We start from the raw sequence: 16,547 nt of genomic DNA on the forward strand, positions 1-16,547 counted from the left end.
GTACAGATGCTAGATCCTCAACAATAATACTACTTTGCCAAATCAACTATCTGTGTGATTTGACATGATCATTGTTCTGTCCCCGATAGACGGCCGGTCCTCTACAGCTCACATGGGCCGTTCCCTGGCAGCAGACCTGTCCAGTTCCAGGTCCCTGACCCCACTGACCAGAGAGCGTAAGTCGTCCGCTCCCGTCCACTCTTCCCAGCCCGTCCTGTTCACCTTCGACGTCCCGGTCCGTCACGGTGGGTCGCACAGTCACCACGGTAACCATGCTTTTGATCCGGTTGTAATAAAAATAAATAATAATAATAGCACTTTTAAACACACATGTGGACACAATGCATTTAAAATCACTGAGGATAGTAACACAGAGTTTAACAAGGGAGTGTGGTCCTCTTCTTGCAGGGGGCTCCCTGTCCAACAGCCTACCACAGGACTATCTACTACTGCATCAGTGCATGAGCAGGAAGACTGAGAGCGCACGGTAAGGTGGTCAGGGTGTTTCTGTGTGTGACTTCCTGTCACTTACCCTCACCCCATAGTGCAACGGGTCAACGCACAGACTCAGTTCACTTCCTGGATGTAACAGCATAGCAGGCTTGCAGCTCTCTGGGGTGCCGCTACCATAGAAAACATCATCACCAGCATGTCCACCAGTCCACCCATTATGATGTGATGGACTCGATCAGGGATACCCATTCTAGTGGTTCTATTTCTGTGGTCTCTGGTGTTGGGGGCGGGGCAGGAGGCCTACTATACTCCAGCCAGGATTCTAGATCACAGTGTGTGTGTGTGTGTGTGTGTGTGTGTGTGTGTGTGTGTGTGCGTACTAGAGATCCGCTCAGCCACAGCTAGAGACCCGCTCAGCGTCTACATGCATGCTGTGGGAACCTCTGCTTAAAGCAAGTCAAATTAAAGGTTACATACACATGGTTAGCAGATGTTAATGCACGTGCAGTGAAATGCCTGTGCTTCTAGTTCCGACAGTTAATATATATCAAGTAATCTAACAATTTCCCATCAACTACCGCAGAAACAGCACAGTGGTTTCAATTATATATGGTTCATAAGAAGTATTGCATTCTACACCTCAACTATCCAGTGATTTACTCTCTTTGTCTCCGTCCGCTAAGTCTTTAGCCTAAAAATATGTCTGCTATTAGGGTTGACTGTCTCTGCTGTTAGGGCTGACTGTCTCTGCTGTTAGGGTTGACTGTCTCTGCTGTTAGGGTTGACTGTCTCTGCTGTTAGGGCTGACTGTCTCTGCTATTAGGGTTGACTGTCTCTGCTGTTAGGGTTGACTGTCTCTGCTATTAGGGTTGACTGTCTCTGCTGTTAGGGTTGACTGTATCTGCTATTAGGGTTGACTGTCTCTGCTGTTAGGGTTGACTGTCGCTGCTGTTAGGGTTGACTGTCTCTGCTGTTAGGGCTGACTGTCTCTGCTATTAGGGCTGACTGTCTCTGCTATTAGGGTTGACTGTCTCTGCTGTTAGGGTTGACTGTCTCTGCTGTTAGGGCTGACTGTCTCTGCTATTAGGGCTGACTGTCTCTGCTATTAGGGCTGACTGTCTCTGCTATTAGGGCTGACTGTCTCTGCTGTTAGGGTTGACTGTCTCTGCTATTAGGGCTGACTGTCTCTGCTATTAGGGCTGACTGTCTCTGCTGTTAGGGTTGACTGTCTCTGCTATTAGGGCTGACTGTCTCTGCTGTTAGGGTTGACTGTCTCTGCTGTTAGGGTTGACTGTCTCTGCTGTTAGGGCTGACTGTCTCTGCTATTAGGGCTGACTGTCTCTGCTATTAGGGCTGACTGTCTCTGCTGTTAGGGTTGACTGTCTCTGCTGTTAGGGCTGACTGTCTCTGCTGTTAGGGTTGACTGTCTCTGCTGTTAGGGTTGACTGTCTCTGCTGTTAGGGCTGACTGTCTCTGCTATTAGGGCTGACTGTCTCTGCTATTAGGGCTGACTGTCTCTGCTGTTAGGGTTGACTGTCTCTGCTGTTAGGGCTGACTGTCTCTGCTGTTAGGGTTGACTGTCTCTGCTGTTAGGGTTGACTGTCTCTGCTGTTAGGGTTGACTGTCTCTGCTGTTAGGGCTGACTGTCTCTGCTATTAGGGCTGACTGTCTCTGCTATTAGGGCTGACTGTCTCTGCTGTTAGGGTTGACTGTCTCTGCTGTTAGGGCTGACTGTCTCTGCTGTTAGGGTTGACTGTCTCTGCTGTTAGGGTTGACTGTCTCTGCTGTTAGGGCTGACTGTCTCTGCTATTAGGGCTGACTGTCTCTGCTATTAGGGCTGACTGTCTCTGCTGTTAGGGTTGACTGTCTCTGCTATTAGGGCTGACTGTCTCTGCTGTTAGGGTTGACTGTCTCTGCTGTTAGGGTTGACTGTCTCTGCTATTAGGGCTGACTGTCTCTGCTGTTAGGGTTGACTGTCTCTGCTGTTAGGGTTGACTGTCTCTGCTGTTAGGGCTGACTGTCTCTGCTGTTAGGGTTGACTGTCTCTGCTATTAGGGCTGACTGTCTCTGCTGTTAGGGTTGACTGTCTCTGCTGTTAGGGTTGACTGTCTCTGCTGTTAGGGTTGACTGTCTCTGCTGTTAGGGCTGACTGTCTCTGCTGTTAGGGTTGACTGTCTCTGCTATTAGGGCTGACTGTCTCTGCTGTTAGGGTTGACTGTCTCTGCTGTTAGGGTTGACTGTCTCTGCTATTAGGGCTGACTGTCTCTGCTGTTAGGGTTGACTGTCTCTGCTGTTAGGGCTGACTGTCTCTGCTGTTAGGGTTGACTGTCTCTGCTATTAGGGTTGACTGTCTCTGCTATTAGGGTTGACTGTCTCTGCTGTTAGGGTTGACTGTCTCTGCTATTAGGGCTGACTGTCTCTGCTATTAGGGCTGACTGTCTCTGCTATTAGGGTTGACTGTCTCTGCTATTAGGGTTGACTGTCTCTGCTATTAGGGCTGACTGTCTCTGCTGTTAGGGCTGACTGTCTCTGCTGTTAGGGCTGACTGTCTCTGCTGTTAGGGCTGACTGTCTCTGCTGTTAGGGCTGACTGTCTCTGCTGTTAGGGTTGACTGTCTCTGCTGTTAGGGTTGACTGTCTCTGCTGTTAGGGTTGACTGTCTCTGCTGTTAGGGCTGACTGTCTCTGCTGTTAGGGCTGACTGTCTCTGCTGTTAGGGTTGACTGTCTCTGCTGTTAGGGTTGACTGTCTCTGCTGTTAGGGTTGACTGTCTCTGCTGTTAGGGTTGACTGTCTCTGCTGTTAGGGTTGACTGTCTCTGCTGTTAGGGTTGACTGTCTCTGCTGTTAGGGTTGACTGTCTCTGCTGTTAGGGTTGACTGTCTCTGCTATTAGGGCTGACTGTCTCTGCTGTTAGGGCTGACTGTCTCTGCTGTTAGGGTTGACTGTCTCTGCTGTTAGGGTTGACTGTCTCTGCTGTTAGGGTTGACTGTCTCTGCTGTTAGGGTTGACTGTCTCTGCTGTTAGGGTTGACTGTCTCTGCTGTTAGGGTTGACTGTCTCTGCTGTTAGGGCTGACTGTCTCTGCTGTTGGGGCTGACTGTCTCTGCTGTTAGGGTTGACTGTCTCTGCTATTAGGGTTGACTGTCTCTGCTATTAGGGTTGACTGTCTCTGCTGTTAGGGTTGACTGTCTCTGCTGTTAGGGTTGACTGTCTTGACTGTCTCTGCTGTTAGGGTTGACTGTCTCTGCTGTTAGGGTTGACTGTCTCTGCTGTTAGGGCTGACTGTCTCTGCTGTTAGGGTTGACTGTCTCTGCTGTTAGGGTTGACTGTCTCTGCTGTTAGGGTTGACTGTCTCTGCTATTAGGGTTGACTGTCTCTGCTATTAGGGTTGACTGTCTCTGCTGTTAGGGTTGACTGTCTCTGCTATTAGGGTTGACTGTCTCTGCTATTAGGGTTGACTGTCTCTGCTGTTAGGGCTGACTGTCTCTGTTGTGGGCTGTTAGGGCTGACTGTCTCTGCTGTTAGGGCTGACTGTCTCTGTTGTGGGCTGTTAGGGCTGACTGTCTCTGCTGTTAGGGCTGACTGTCTCTGCTGTGGGCTGTTAGGGTTGACTGTCTCTGCTGTTAGGGCTGACTGTCTCTGTTGTGGGCTGTTAGGGTTGACTGTCTCTGCTGTTAGGGTTGACTGTCTCTGCTGTTAGGGCTGACTGTCTCTGCTGTTAGGGTTGACTGTCTCTGCTGTTAGGGTTGACTGTCTCTGCTGTTAGGGTTGACTGTCTCTGCTATTAGGGTTGACTGTCTCTGCTATTAGGGTTGACTGTCTCTGCTGTTAGGGCTGACTGTCTCTGTTGTGGGCTGTTAGGGCTGACTGTCTCTGCTGTTAGGGCTGACTGTCTCTGCTGTGGGCTGTTAGGGTTGACTGTCTCTGCTGTTAGGGCTGACTGTCTCTGCTGTTAGGGCTGACTGTCTCTGCTGTGGGCTGTTAGGGTTGACTGTCTCTGCTGTTAGGGCTGACTGTCTCTGCTGTTAGGGTTGACTGTCTCTGCTGTTAGGGCTGACTGTCTCTGTTGTGGGCTGTTAGGGCTGACTGTCTCTGCTGTTAGGGTTGACTGTCTCTGCTGTTAGGGCTGACTGTCTCTGCTGTTAGGGCTGACTGTCTCTGCTGTTAGGGTTGACTGTCTCTGCTGTTAGGGTTGACTGTCTCTGCTGTTAGGGTTGACTGTCTCTGCTGTTAGGGCTGACTGTCTCTGTTGTGGGCTGTTAGGGCTGACTGTCTCTGCTGTTAGGGTTGACTGTCTCTGCTGTTAGGGCTGACTGTCTCTGCTGTTAGGGCTGACTGTCTCTGCTGTTAGGGTTGACTGTCTCTGCTGTTAGGGTTGACTGTCTCTGCTGTTAGGGTTGACTGTCTCTGCTATTAGGGTTGACTGTCTCTGCTATTAGGGTTGACTGTCTCTGCTGTTAGGGCTGACTGTCTCTGTTGTGGGCTGTTAGGGCTGACTGTCTCTGCTGTTAGGGCTGACTGTCTCTGCTGTGGGCTGTTAGGGTTGACTGTCTCTGCTGTTAGGGCTGACTGTCTCTGCTGTTAGGGCTGACTGTCTCTGCTGTGGGCTGTTAGGGTTGACTGTCTCTGCTGTTAGGGCTGACTGTCTCTGCTGTTAGGGTTGACTGTCTCTGCTGTTAGGGCTGACTGTCTCTGTTGTGGGCTGTTAGGGCTGACTGTCTCTGCTGTTAGGGTTGACTGTCTCTGCTGTTAGGGCTGACTGTCTCTGCTGTTAGGGCTGACTGTCTCTGCTGTTAGGGCTGACTGTCTCTGCTGTTAGGGTTGACTGTCTCTGCTGTTAGGGCTGACTGTCTCTGCTGTTAGGGCTGACTGTCTCTGCTGTTAGGGCTGACTGTCTCTGCTGTTAGGGCTGACTGTCTCTGCTGTTAGGGCTGACTGTCTCTGCTGTTAGGGCTGACTGTCTCTGCTGTTAGGGCTGACTGTCTCTGCTGTTAGGGCTGACTGTCTCTGTTGTGGGCTGTTAGGGCTGACTGTCTCTGCTGTTAGGGCTGACTGTCTCTGCTGTGGGCTGTTAGGGTTGACTGTCTCTGCTGTTAGGGCTGACTGTCTCTGCTGTTAGGGCTGACTGTCTCTGCTGTGGGCTGTTAGGGTTGACTGTCTCTGCTGTTAGGGCTGACTGTCTCTGCTGTTAGGGTTGACTGTCTCTGCTGTTAGGGCTGACTGTCTCTGTTGTGGGCTGTTAGGGCTGACTGTCTCTGCTGTTAGGGTTGACTGTCTCTGCTGTTAGGGCTGACTGTCTCTGCTGTTAGGGCTGACTGTCTCTGCTGTTAGGGCTGACTGTCTCTGCTGTTAGGGTTGACTGTCTCTGCTGTTAGGGCTGACTGTCTCTGCTGTTAGGGCTGACTGTCTCTGCTGTTAGGGCTGACTGTCTCTGCTGTTAGGGCTGACTGTCTCTGCTGTTAGGGCTGACTGTCTCTGTTGTGGGCTGTTAGGGCTGACTGTCTCTGCTGTTAGGGCTGACTGTCTCTGCTGTTAGGGCTGACTGTCTCTGTTGTGGGCTGTTAGGGCTGACTGTCTCTGCTGTTAGGGCTGACTGTCTCTGCTGTTAGGGCTGACTGTCTCTGCTGTGGGCTGTTAGGGCTGACTGTCTCTGCTGTTAGGGCTGACTGTCTCTGCTGTTAGGGCTGACTGTCTCTGTTGTGGGCTGTTAGGGCTGACTGTCTCTGCTGTTAGGGCTGACTGTCTCTGCTGTTAGGGCTGACTGTCTCTGCTGTGGGCTGTTAGGGCTGACTGTCTCTGCTGTGGGCTGTTAGGGTTGACTGTCTCTGCTGTGGGCTGTTAGGGTTGACTGTGTTGGCTCCCTCCTTCCATTCTCCTGGATTTCCTCCCCCAGTCCTGGGCCAGTCCTCCTGTTCATTAAGGATATAATTAATCAATGTTAAAGATGAACTATGCAGAAATTGCTCTGCAATTTTCTGGTTGATAAAATTTGAATTTCAGTCTGTGACAAAGCAAGCAAATATAGTGTAGAGAATCATTGTACGAACTAATGTCTGTAGCCATGAAGTGCTTTGAAATGCTGGTCATGGCTCACGTCAATACCATTATCCCAGAAACCCTAGACCCACTCCAATTTGCATACAGCCCCAACAGATCCACAGATGACACAATCTCTATTGCACTCCACACTGCCCTTTTCCACCTGGACAAAATGAACACCTATGTGGGAATGCTATTCATCGAATTTAGCTCAGCGTTCAACACCAAAGTTCCCTCAAAGCTAATCACTAAGCTTAGGACCCTGGGACTAAACACCTCCCTCTGCAACTGGATCCTAGACTTCCTGATGGGCCGTCCCCAGGTGGTAAGGGTAGGTAACAACACATTCACCACGCTGATCCTCAACAAGGGGGCCCCTCAAGGGTGCGTGCTCAGTCTCCTCCTGTACTCCCCGTTCACTCATGACTGCACGGCCAGGCACGACTCCGACACCATCATTAAGATTGCTGATGACTCAACAGTGGTAGGCCTGATTCCCGACAACGACGAGACGGCCTATAGGGAGGTGGTCCTGGTCGTGTGGTGCCAGGACAACAACCTCTCCCTCAACATGATCAAGACAAAGGAGATGATTGTGGACTACAGGAAAAGGAGGCCCGAGCATGCCCCAATTCTCATAGACGCGGCTGTAGTGGAGCAGGTTGGGACCTTCAAGTTCCTTGGTGTCCACATTATCAACAAACTGGAATGGTCCGAAACACACCAAGACAGTCGTGAAGAGGGCCTCCTCAGGAGACTGAACAGATTTGACATGGGTCCTGACATCCTCAAAAGGATCTACAGCTGCACCATCGAGAGCATGCTGACCGGTTGCATCACTACCTGGTATGGCAAATGCTTGGCCTCTGACCGCTAGGCACTACAGAGGGTAGTGCGTACGACCCAGTACATCACCGGGGCCAGGCTTCCTGCCATCCAGGACCTCTATACCAGGCGGTGTCAGAGGAAGGCCCTAAAAATTGTCAAAGACTCCAGCCACTCCAGTCATAGACAGTTCTATCTGCTATCACACAGCACGTAGTACCGGAGCGCCAAGTCTAGGTCCAAGAGGCTTCTAAACAGTTTCTACCCCCAAGTCATAAGACTCCTGAACAGCTAATCAAATGGCTACCCAGACTGCCCCCCCCCCCTCTACATTGCTCTGATATTATCTATGCATAGACACTTTAATAACTCTACCTACATGCTACAAGCCATAAGACTCCTGAACAGCTAATCAAATGGCTGCCCCCCTCTTTTACATTGCTGCAACTCTCTGTTTTATTAGCTATCCATAGTCTCTTTAACTCTACCTACATGGACATATTATCAATTACCTCGACTAACCTGGTGCCCCCGCACATTGACTCTGTACCAGTACCCCCTGTATATAGCCTCCACATTGACTCTGTACCGGTACCCCCTGTATATAGCCTCCACATTGACTCTGTACCGGTACCCCCTGTATATAGCCTCCACATTGACTCTGTACCGGTACCCCCTGTATATAGCTTCCACATTGACTCTGTACCGGTACCCCTGTATATAGCCTCCACATTGACTCTCTACCGGTACCCCCTGTATATAGCCTCCACATTGACTCTGCACCGTAATACCCTGTATATAGCCTCCACATTGACTCTGTACCGGTACCCCCTGTATATAGCCTCTACATTGACTCTGTACCGGTACCCCCTGTATATAGCCTCCACATTGACTCTGTACCGGTACCCCCTGTATATAGCTTCCACATTGACTCTGTACCGGTACCCCTGTATATAGCCTCCACATTGACTCTCTACCGGTACCCCCTGTATATAGCCTCCACATTGACTCTGTACCGTAATACCCTGTATATAGCCTCCACATTGACTCTGTACTGGTACCCCCTGTATATAGCCTCCACATTGACTCTGTACCAGTACCCCCTGTATATAGCCTCCACATTGACTCTGTACCAGTACCCCCTGTATATAGCCTCCACATTGACTCTGTACCTGTACACCCTGTATATAGCCTCCACATTGACTCTGTACCGGTACCTCCTGTATATAGCCTCCACATTGACTCTGTACCGGTACCCCCTGTATATAGTCTCCACATTGACTCTGTACCAGTACCCCCTGTATATAGCCTCCACATTGACTCTGTACCGGTACCCCCTGTATATTGCCTCCACATTGACTCTGTACCGGTACCCCCTGTATATAGCCTCCACATTGACTCTATACCGGTACCCCCTGTATATAGCCTCCACATTGACTCTGTACCGGTGTCCCCTGTATAATGTCTCCACATTGACTCTGTACCAGTACCCCCTGTATATAGCCTCCACATTGACTCTGTACCGGTACCCCCTGTATATTGTCTCCACATTGACTCTGTACCGGTACCCCCTGTATATAGTCTCCACATTGACTCTGTACCGGTACCCCCTGTATATTGCCTCCACATTGACTCTCTACCAGTACCCCCTGTATATAGCCTTCATATTGACTCTGTACCGGTACCCCCTGTATATAGCCTCCACATTGACTCTGTCCTGGTACCCCCTGTATATAGTCTCCACATTGACTCTGTACTGGTACCCCCTGTATATAGTCTCCACATTGACTCTGTACCGTAACACCCTGTATATAGCCTCCACATTGACTCTGTACCAGTACCCCCTGTATATAGCCTCCACATTGACTCTGTACCAGTACCCCCTGTATATAGCCTCCACATTGACTCTGTACCGGTGTCCCCTGTATATAGACCCAACATTGACTCTGTACCGGTACCCCCTGTATATAGCCTCCACATTGACTCTGTACCGGTACCCACTGTATATAGTCTCCACATTGACTCTGTACCGTAACACCCTGTATATAGCCTCCACATTGACTCTGTACCGTAACACCCTGTATATAGCCTCCACATTCACTCTGTACCGTAACACCCTATATCTAGCCTCCACATTGACTCTGTACCGGTACCCACTGTATATAGCCTCCACATTGACTCTGTACGGTAACACCCTGTATATAGCCTCCACATGGACTCTGTACCAGTACCCCCTGTATATAGTCTCCACATTGACTCTGTACTGGTACCCCCTGTATATAGCCTCCACATTGACTCTGTACCGGTACCCCCTGTATATAGCCTCCACATTGACTCTGTACCGGTACCCCCTGTGTATAGCCTCCACATTGACTCTGTACCGGTACCCCCTGTATATAGCCTCCACATTGACTCTGTACCGGTACCCCCTGTATATAGCCTCCACATTGACTCTGTACCGGTACCCCCTGTATATAGTCTCCACATTGACTCTGTACCCTAACACTCTGTATATAGCCTCCACATTGACTCTGTACCGGTACCCCCTGTATATAGTCTCCACATTGACTCTGTACCCTAACACTCTGTATATAGCCTCCACTTTGACTCTGTACTGGTACCCCATGTATAAAGACTCACTATTGTTATTTACTGCTGCTCTTTAACTATTTGTTACTTTTATTTCATATTATTTACTTATCTATTTTTTTTACTTACCACTTATTTTTAATAAAACAGCATTGTTGGTTAAGGGCTTGTAAATAAGCATTTCACTGCAAGGTTCTATTCGACACATGTGACAAATAAAATTTGATTAAATTTTTTTCTATATGCAAAAATATTGTATTTTCAGCTGTTTGAAGACGAAAAAACAAAACTTAAGAACGGGAGGCATAGAAATAGTGCACATATAACATAGCTTCTTAGACTGGCTTTGAAATGAGAATGACAGATCTATACCTCATATTTCTATGGTCACGACGCCCAAAAAGTTACATGTTGGAGTATTAAGATTTTGGGGTTAGCCAATCGAATCCTAGTTTTGTGTCTTCTACCTCCAGCCCAGTCTGTGTAGAGATATCATAGAGTTGTTTCAGAGCTTCCTCTGTTTATCCAAAATCCAGACACAGCGAGGAACACTTCATTTGTCGATGTCAGAAGGAACTGTACTCTCCCCTAGTGGCGGATCGGGTAACTGCAGGGATATTCAATATTAACAGGGAGTAATTTAGTGTAGTGTGAAGTTGCCCCCTAGATGCTGATGGTTATTTCGCCCACTAATGGTCACGGTTAGGATTGGGTCTGTACCTCGGGGAAACTTTCCACTCGAAGCGAATAATGTGCCGTTAATATGTGACTGAGAGCTGCTGGCACGGATTGGCATGGCAGAGATTGGCATGGCAGAGATTGGCATGGCGCGGATTGGCATGGCAGATATTGGCATGGCAGATGTCGTCCTGTCTGTCAGAACTTCTGTTTTGCCTGGTGGAGGATGGGTAGGCACAATGAAGACTGACATGTGTGTGGTGTGTGTGTGTGTGTGTGTGTGTGTGTGTGTGTGTGTGTGTGTGTGTGTGTGTGTGTGTGTGTGTGTGTCTCCTCTCATATGTTTGTCTGCCTCCTCCAGGAGTGCCAGTTTCTCCCAGGTACAGCACAGTAGCAATCTGTTTGTGGGCAGTGACTCTGCAGTGCAGAAGTTCTCCCATGGTTTCTCTCACTGTCTGAACGGGATGGGCGCCCAGCTGCATGGCTTCTACAGCCTGCCCAAACCTGGCAAGCACCAACTGGCCTCTGCGGTCGGGCCCAGGTCCTCCACACGGCCAGACTCCCCCCAGGAGGGCTACGTGCTACCCAGGGGGTACAGCTCTGAGGGGCCCTCAGATCATAGTCGCCTGGGAGACATGGATCAGCAGGATAATGAGGAGGTTGGTTTAACTTAGATTATTTTTTTTATGTTACACTTTACCTTTGACTTATGTTATTTTATTATATTTTATTTAGTTATTCTCACTTTCGATTCAATTTCTATTTAATGGGCTTTATTATAGGGGAACATTTGTTAACAAGCAAATGAAGTAGATAATAAACAAGATATGAAGTAGATAATAAACAAGATATGAAGTAGATAATAAACAAGATATGAAGTAGATAATAAACAAGATATGAAGTAGATAATAAACAAGATATGAAGTAGATAATAAACAAGATATGAAGTAGATAATAAACAGTAAATAAATAATCAAGATAATATGAATTAACAGAAGTTCCAAAATAATAAAGATATTTCACATGTTCAAATAGTTAAAGAAAATAATAAATATGGGTTGTATTTACAATGGTGTTTGTTCTTCACTGGTTGCCCTTTTCTCGTGGCAACAGGTCACAAATCTTGCTGCTCTGATGTCACACTGTGAAATTTCACCCAGTAGATATGGGAGTTTATCAAAATCGGGTTTGTTTTTTAATTCTTTATGGATCTGTGTAATCTGAGGGAAATATGTGTCTCTAATATGGTCATACATTGGGCAGGAGGTTAGGAAGTGCAGCTCAGTTTCCACCTCATTTTGTGGGCAGTGAGCACATAGCCTGTCTTCTCTTGAGAGCCATGTCTGCCTACGGCGGCCTTTCTCAATAGCAAGGCTGTGCTCACTGAGTCTGTACATAGTCAAAGCTTTCCTTAAATGTTGGGTCAGTCACAGTGGTCAGGTATTCTGCCGCTGTGTACTCTCTGTTTAGGGCCAAATAGCATTCTAGTTTGCTCTGTTTTTTTGTTAATTCTTTCCAATGTGTCAAGTAATTATATTTTTGTTTTCTCATGATTTGCTTGGGTCTCTCTCTCTTTTTTTCACTCTTTCTTTTTCTCTCTCTTCTCTCTCTCTATCTATCTCTCTCTATCTCTCAGCTAAGAGAGAGTGGATGCAGCATCAGGCATCAAAATGATTTGGTTGGTTCTAACTGTGTTACTGTCCTGGGGCTCTGTGGGGTGTCTCTCTCTTCTTTACAAAGCTGTACACCTTCAAGACGCCTTGCAACACCCTGGCCACCGGCAACGACCGTAACCACAGTAACGACCGACACAGCAATGACCATAACCACAGCAACGAGCGTAGCAACGACCGCCAGACTGACAACTACGACCTCCCGACCCCGCCCGGATCGTTCTACCAGATCCCCCGGACGTTCGATAAGAACCACAACGTGACGCCGTCTGGCTCCGAGTCATCTAGTGGACCCCCTCCACGGCCCCCCAAGCCCAGCCAGGGGTCAGAGAGCGGGGGCTGTCTGGGGTCACTGCAGAATGGAGAGGTGACCACGACTGTGTCGGTCATACCCAGGAGGAACACTCTGCCTGCCGTGGAGAACAGCAGGTTACAACGAGGTACAACTCTCTCCTTCTCTTTATTTAGCTGCTACCGAACCTACACAGAGGGACTGGTTCTCTCTCTCCTTCTACCAAACTACTCTCAACTACATCTCTCTCTCTCTCTCTCTCATACATAGTGCCTGGCCTCTCTCTCTCTCACTATTCTCTCTCTCTCTCGCTAACTCACAGTGCCTGGCCTCTCTCTCTCACTCTCTCAATTTCAATTTCAATTTAAGAGGTTTATTTGCATGGGAAACATTGCCAAAGTAAGTGAAATAGATAATAAACAATACAATTGAAGAGTAAATATTACACCTACAAAAGTTCCAAAAGAATAAGCTGTAAAATCTGGATCCCTACAAATCAGCTGTGCAAGACAATCTGGACCCTCTCTTTCTAAAATTATCCGCCGCAATTGTTGCAACCCCTATTACTAGTCTGTTCAACCTCTCTTTCGTATCGTCTGAGATCCCTAAAGATTAGAAAGCTGCATCGGTCATCCCCCTCTTCAAAGGGGAGACACCCTAGACCAAAACTGTTATAGACCTATATCCATCCTGCTCTGCCTTTCTAAAATCTTCGAAAGCCAAGTGAACAAACAGATCACCGACCATTTCGAATCCCACCGTACCTTCTCTGCTGTCCAATCTGGTTTCCGAGCTGGTCTTGGGTGCACCTCAGCCACGCTCAAGGTCCTAAACGACATCATAACCGCCATCGATAAGAGACATTACTGTGCAGCCGTATTCATTGACCTGACCAAGGCTTTCGACTCTGTCAATCACCATATTCTTCTCGGCAGACTCAACAGCCTTGGATTCTCAAATGATTGCCTCGCCTGGTTCACCAACTATTTCTCAGATAGAGTTCAGTGTGTCAAATCGGAGGGTCTGCTGTCCGGACCTCTGGCAGTCTCTATGGGTGTGCCACAGGGTTCAATTCTCAGACCGACTCTTTTCTCTGTATATATCAACGATGTCGCTCTTGCAGCTGGTGAGTCTCTGATCCACCTCTACGCAGACGACACCATTCTGTATACTTCTGGCCCTTCTTTGGACACTGTGTTAACAACCCTCCAGACAAGCTTCAATGCCATACAACTCTCCTTCCGTGGCCTCCAACTGCTCTTAAATGCTAGTAAAACTAAATGCATGCTCTTCAACTGATCACTGCCTGCACCCGCCCGCCCAACTAGCATCACTACTCTGGACGGCTCTGACTTAGAATATGTGGACAACTACAAATACCTAGGTGTCTGGTTAGACTGTAAACTCTCCTTCCAGACTCACATTAAGCATTTTCAATCCAAAATTAAATCTAGAATCAGCTTCCTATTTTGCAACAAAGCATCCTCCACTCATGCTGCCAAACATACCCTTGTAAAACTGACTATCCTACCGATTCTTGACTTCAAAATAGCCTTCAACACTCTACTCAGCATATTGGATGCAGTCAATCACAGTGCCATCCGTTTTGTCACCAAAGCCCCATATACTACCCACCACTGCGACCTGGACGCTCTCGTTGGCTGGCCCTCGCTTAATATTCACCGCCAAACCCACTGGCTCCATGTCATCTATAAGACCCTGCTAGGTAAAGTCCCCCCTTATCTCAGCTCGCTGGTCACCATAGCATCACCCACCTGTAGCACACGCTCCAGCAGGTATATCTCTCTAGTCACCCCCAAAACCAATTCTTTCTTTGGCCGCCTCTCCTTCCAGTTCTCTGCTGCCAATGACTGGAACAAACTACAAAAATCTCTGAAACTGGAAAAACACTTATCTCCCTCACGAGCTTTAAGCACCAACTGTCAGAGCAGCTCACAGATTACTGCACCTGTACATAGCCCACCTATAATTTAGCCCAAACAACTACCTCTTTCCCTACTGTATTTATTTCTTTATTTTTGCTCCTTTGCACCCCATTATTTTTATTTCTACTTTGCACATTCTTCCTTTGCAAATCTACCATTCCAGTGTTTTACTTGCTATATTGTATTTACTTTGCCACCATGGCCTTTTTTGCCTTTACCTCCCTTCTCACCTCATTTGCTCACATCGTATATAGACTTGTTTCTACTGTATTATTGACTGTATGTTTGTTTTGCTCCATGTGTAACTCTGTGTTGTTGTTTGTGTCGAACTGCTTTGCTTTATCTTGGCCAGGTCGCAATTGTAAATGAGAACTTGTTCTCAACTGGCCTCCCTGGTTAAATAAAGGTGAAAAGGGTCAATACATGGTCTGTCTTACAGTAATTTGGTAAAAAGCCAATTTGACATTTTCTCAGTACACTGAGGAAATGTACGAGTCTGTTGTTAATGATAATGCAGAGGATTTTCCCAAGGTTGCTGTTGACGCATATTCCACGGTAGTTATTGGGGTCAAATTTGTCTCCACTTTTAAGGATTGGGGTGATCAGTCCTTGGTTCCAAATATTGGGGAAGATGCCAGAGCTGAGGATGATGTTAAAGAGTTTAAGTATAGCCAGATGGAATTTGTGGTCTGTATATTTGATAATTTCATTGAAGATACCATCAACACCACAGGCCTTTTTGGGTTGGAGGGTTTGTTTGTTGTCCTGTAGTTCATTCAATGTAATTGGAGAATCCTGTGGGTTCTGGTTGTCTTTAATAGTTGATTCTAAGATTTGTATTTGATCATGTATGTGTTTGCTGTTTGTTCATTTTTATTGGGCCAAAAAGATTCTCTCTCTCTCTCTCTCTCTCATAATGCCTGACCTCTCTCTCTCTCTCTCTCACAATTCCTGGCCTCTCTCTCTCATAATGCCTGAACTCTCTCCTCTCACTCACACAATGCCTGGTCTTTCTCTCTCTCACAATGCCTGGTCTCTCTCTCTCTCTCACAATTACTGGTCTCTCTCTTTCATTATGCCTTGCCGCTCTCACTCTCTGCTCTGTTTGAGCTGCCGTGTGCGTGTGTGTGTGTGTGTGTGTGTGTGTGTGTGTGTGTGTGTGTGTGTGTGTGTGTGTGTGTGTGTGTGTGTGTGTGTGTGTGTGTGTGTGTGTGTGTGTGTGTGTGTGTGTGTGTGTGTGTGTGTGTGTGTTGCTCCGAGCTAGGCCGTCCTGGGCGAATGCTGGAACAGACACACAGAGACAGGAAGTCAACTCTGACCCCTGTTGCTCTGTGTCTTCGCCCTCCGTCTGTGCTGCCCACGGCCAGGGCCACACTCTCATAAAAGGGTGACTCCCAAATTGCACCCTAATCCCTATATAGTGCTCTACAGTGCCCTATGGGCCCCAGTCAAAATGAGTGTGCTAAAAAGGGAATAGAGTGTCATTTGTTAAATTCAGCTGGAGCATCTAATGCATCACAGCGTTTGTTCTGTTTTGGAGCAGCAACACAAGTTAGTTTCAAATGGATAACAGAAATACTGTGTGGGTTTAGATAAACCAAACTCGCCTCTGTTATGTGATGATGAGGATGATAATTCTCTCCTCTCCTCTTCCCTCTCCTCTTCCTTCTCCTCTCATCTTCCCTCTCCTATTCCCTCTCCTCTCCTATTCCCTCTCCTCTTCCCTCTCCTATTCCCTTTCCTCTTCCCTTTGCTATTCCCTCTCCTCTTCCCTCCCCTCCCCTATTCCCTCTCCTCTCCTATTCCCTCTCCTCTCCTCTTTCCTCTCCTCTTTCCTCTCCTCTTCCCTCTCCTCTCTCCTCTTCCCTCTCCTCTCTCCTCTTCCCTCTCCTCTTTCCTCTCCTCTTTCCTCTCCCCTTCACTCTCCTCTTCCCCCTCCTCTTTCCTCTCCTCTTCCCTCTCCTCTTCCATCTCCTCTTCCCTCTCCTCTCCTCTTCCCTCTCCCCTCTCCTATTCCCTCTCCTCTTCCCTCTCCCCTCTCCTATTCCCTCTCC

At 48.0% G+C, this 16,547-nt stretch overlaps 1 protein-coding gene across 3 annotated transcripts in view; it reads left to right on the plus strand.

The window, feature by feature from the left end:
* Nucleotides 1-16,547, plus strand: part of gab2 (GRB2-associated binding protein 2) — a 163,479-nt gene that overhangs the window by 127,983 nt on the left and 18,949 nt on the right. For 2 of the 3 annotated variants that reach the window (XM_064985427.1, XM_064985428.1), the window contains exons 3-6: nucleotides 90-266; nucleotides 409-487; nucleotides 10,944-11,241; nucleotides 12,323-12,695. In XM_064985427.1, the coding sequence (XP_064841499.1) occupies nucleotides 90-266; nucleotides 409-487; nucleotides 10,944-11,241; nucleotides 12,323-12,695 (927 nt within the window). The remainder of the gene's footprint in view (nucleotides 1-89; nucleotides 267-408; nucleotides 488-10,943; nucleotides 11,242-12,322; nucleotides 12,696-16,547) is intronic. The other variant, XM_064985429.1, reaches the window with a different exon arrangement.

This window comes from Oncorhynchus masou, chromosome 13 (assembly GCF_036934945.1).
Source record: "Oncorhynchus masou masou isolate Uvic2021 chromosome 13, UVic_Omas_1.1, whole genome shotgun sequence".
In the NCBI taxonomy this organism is placed as follows: Eukaryota; Metazoa; Chordata; class Actinopteri; order Salmoniformes; family Salmonidae; genus Oncorhynchus; species Oncorhynchus masou.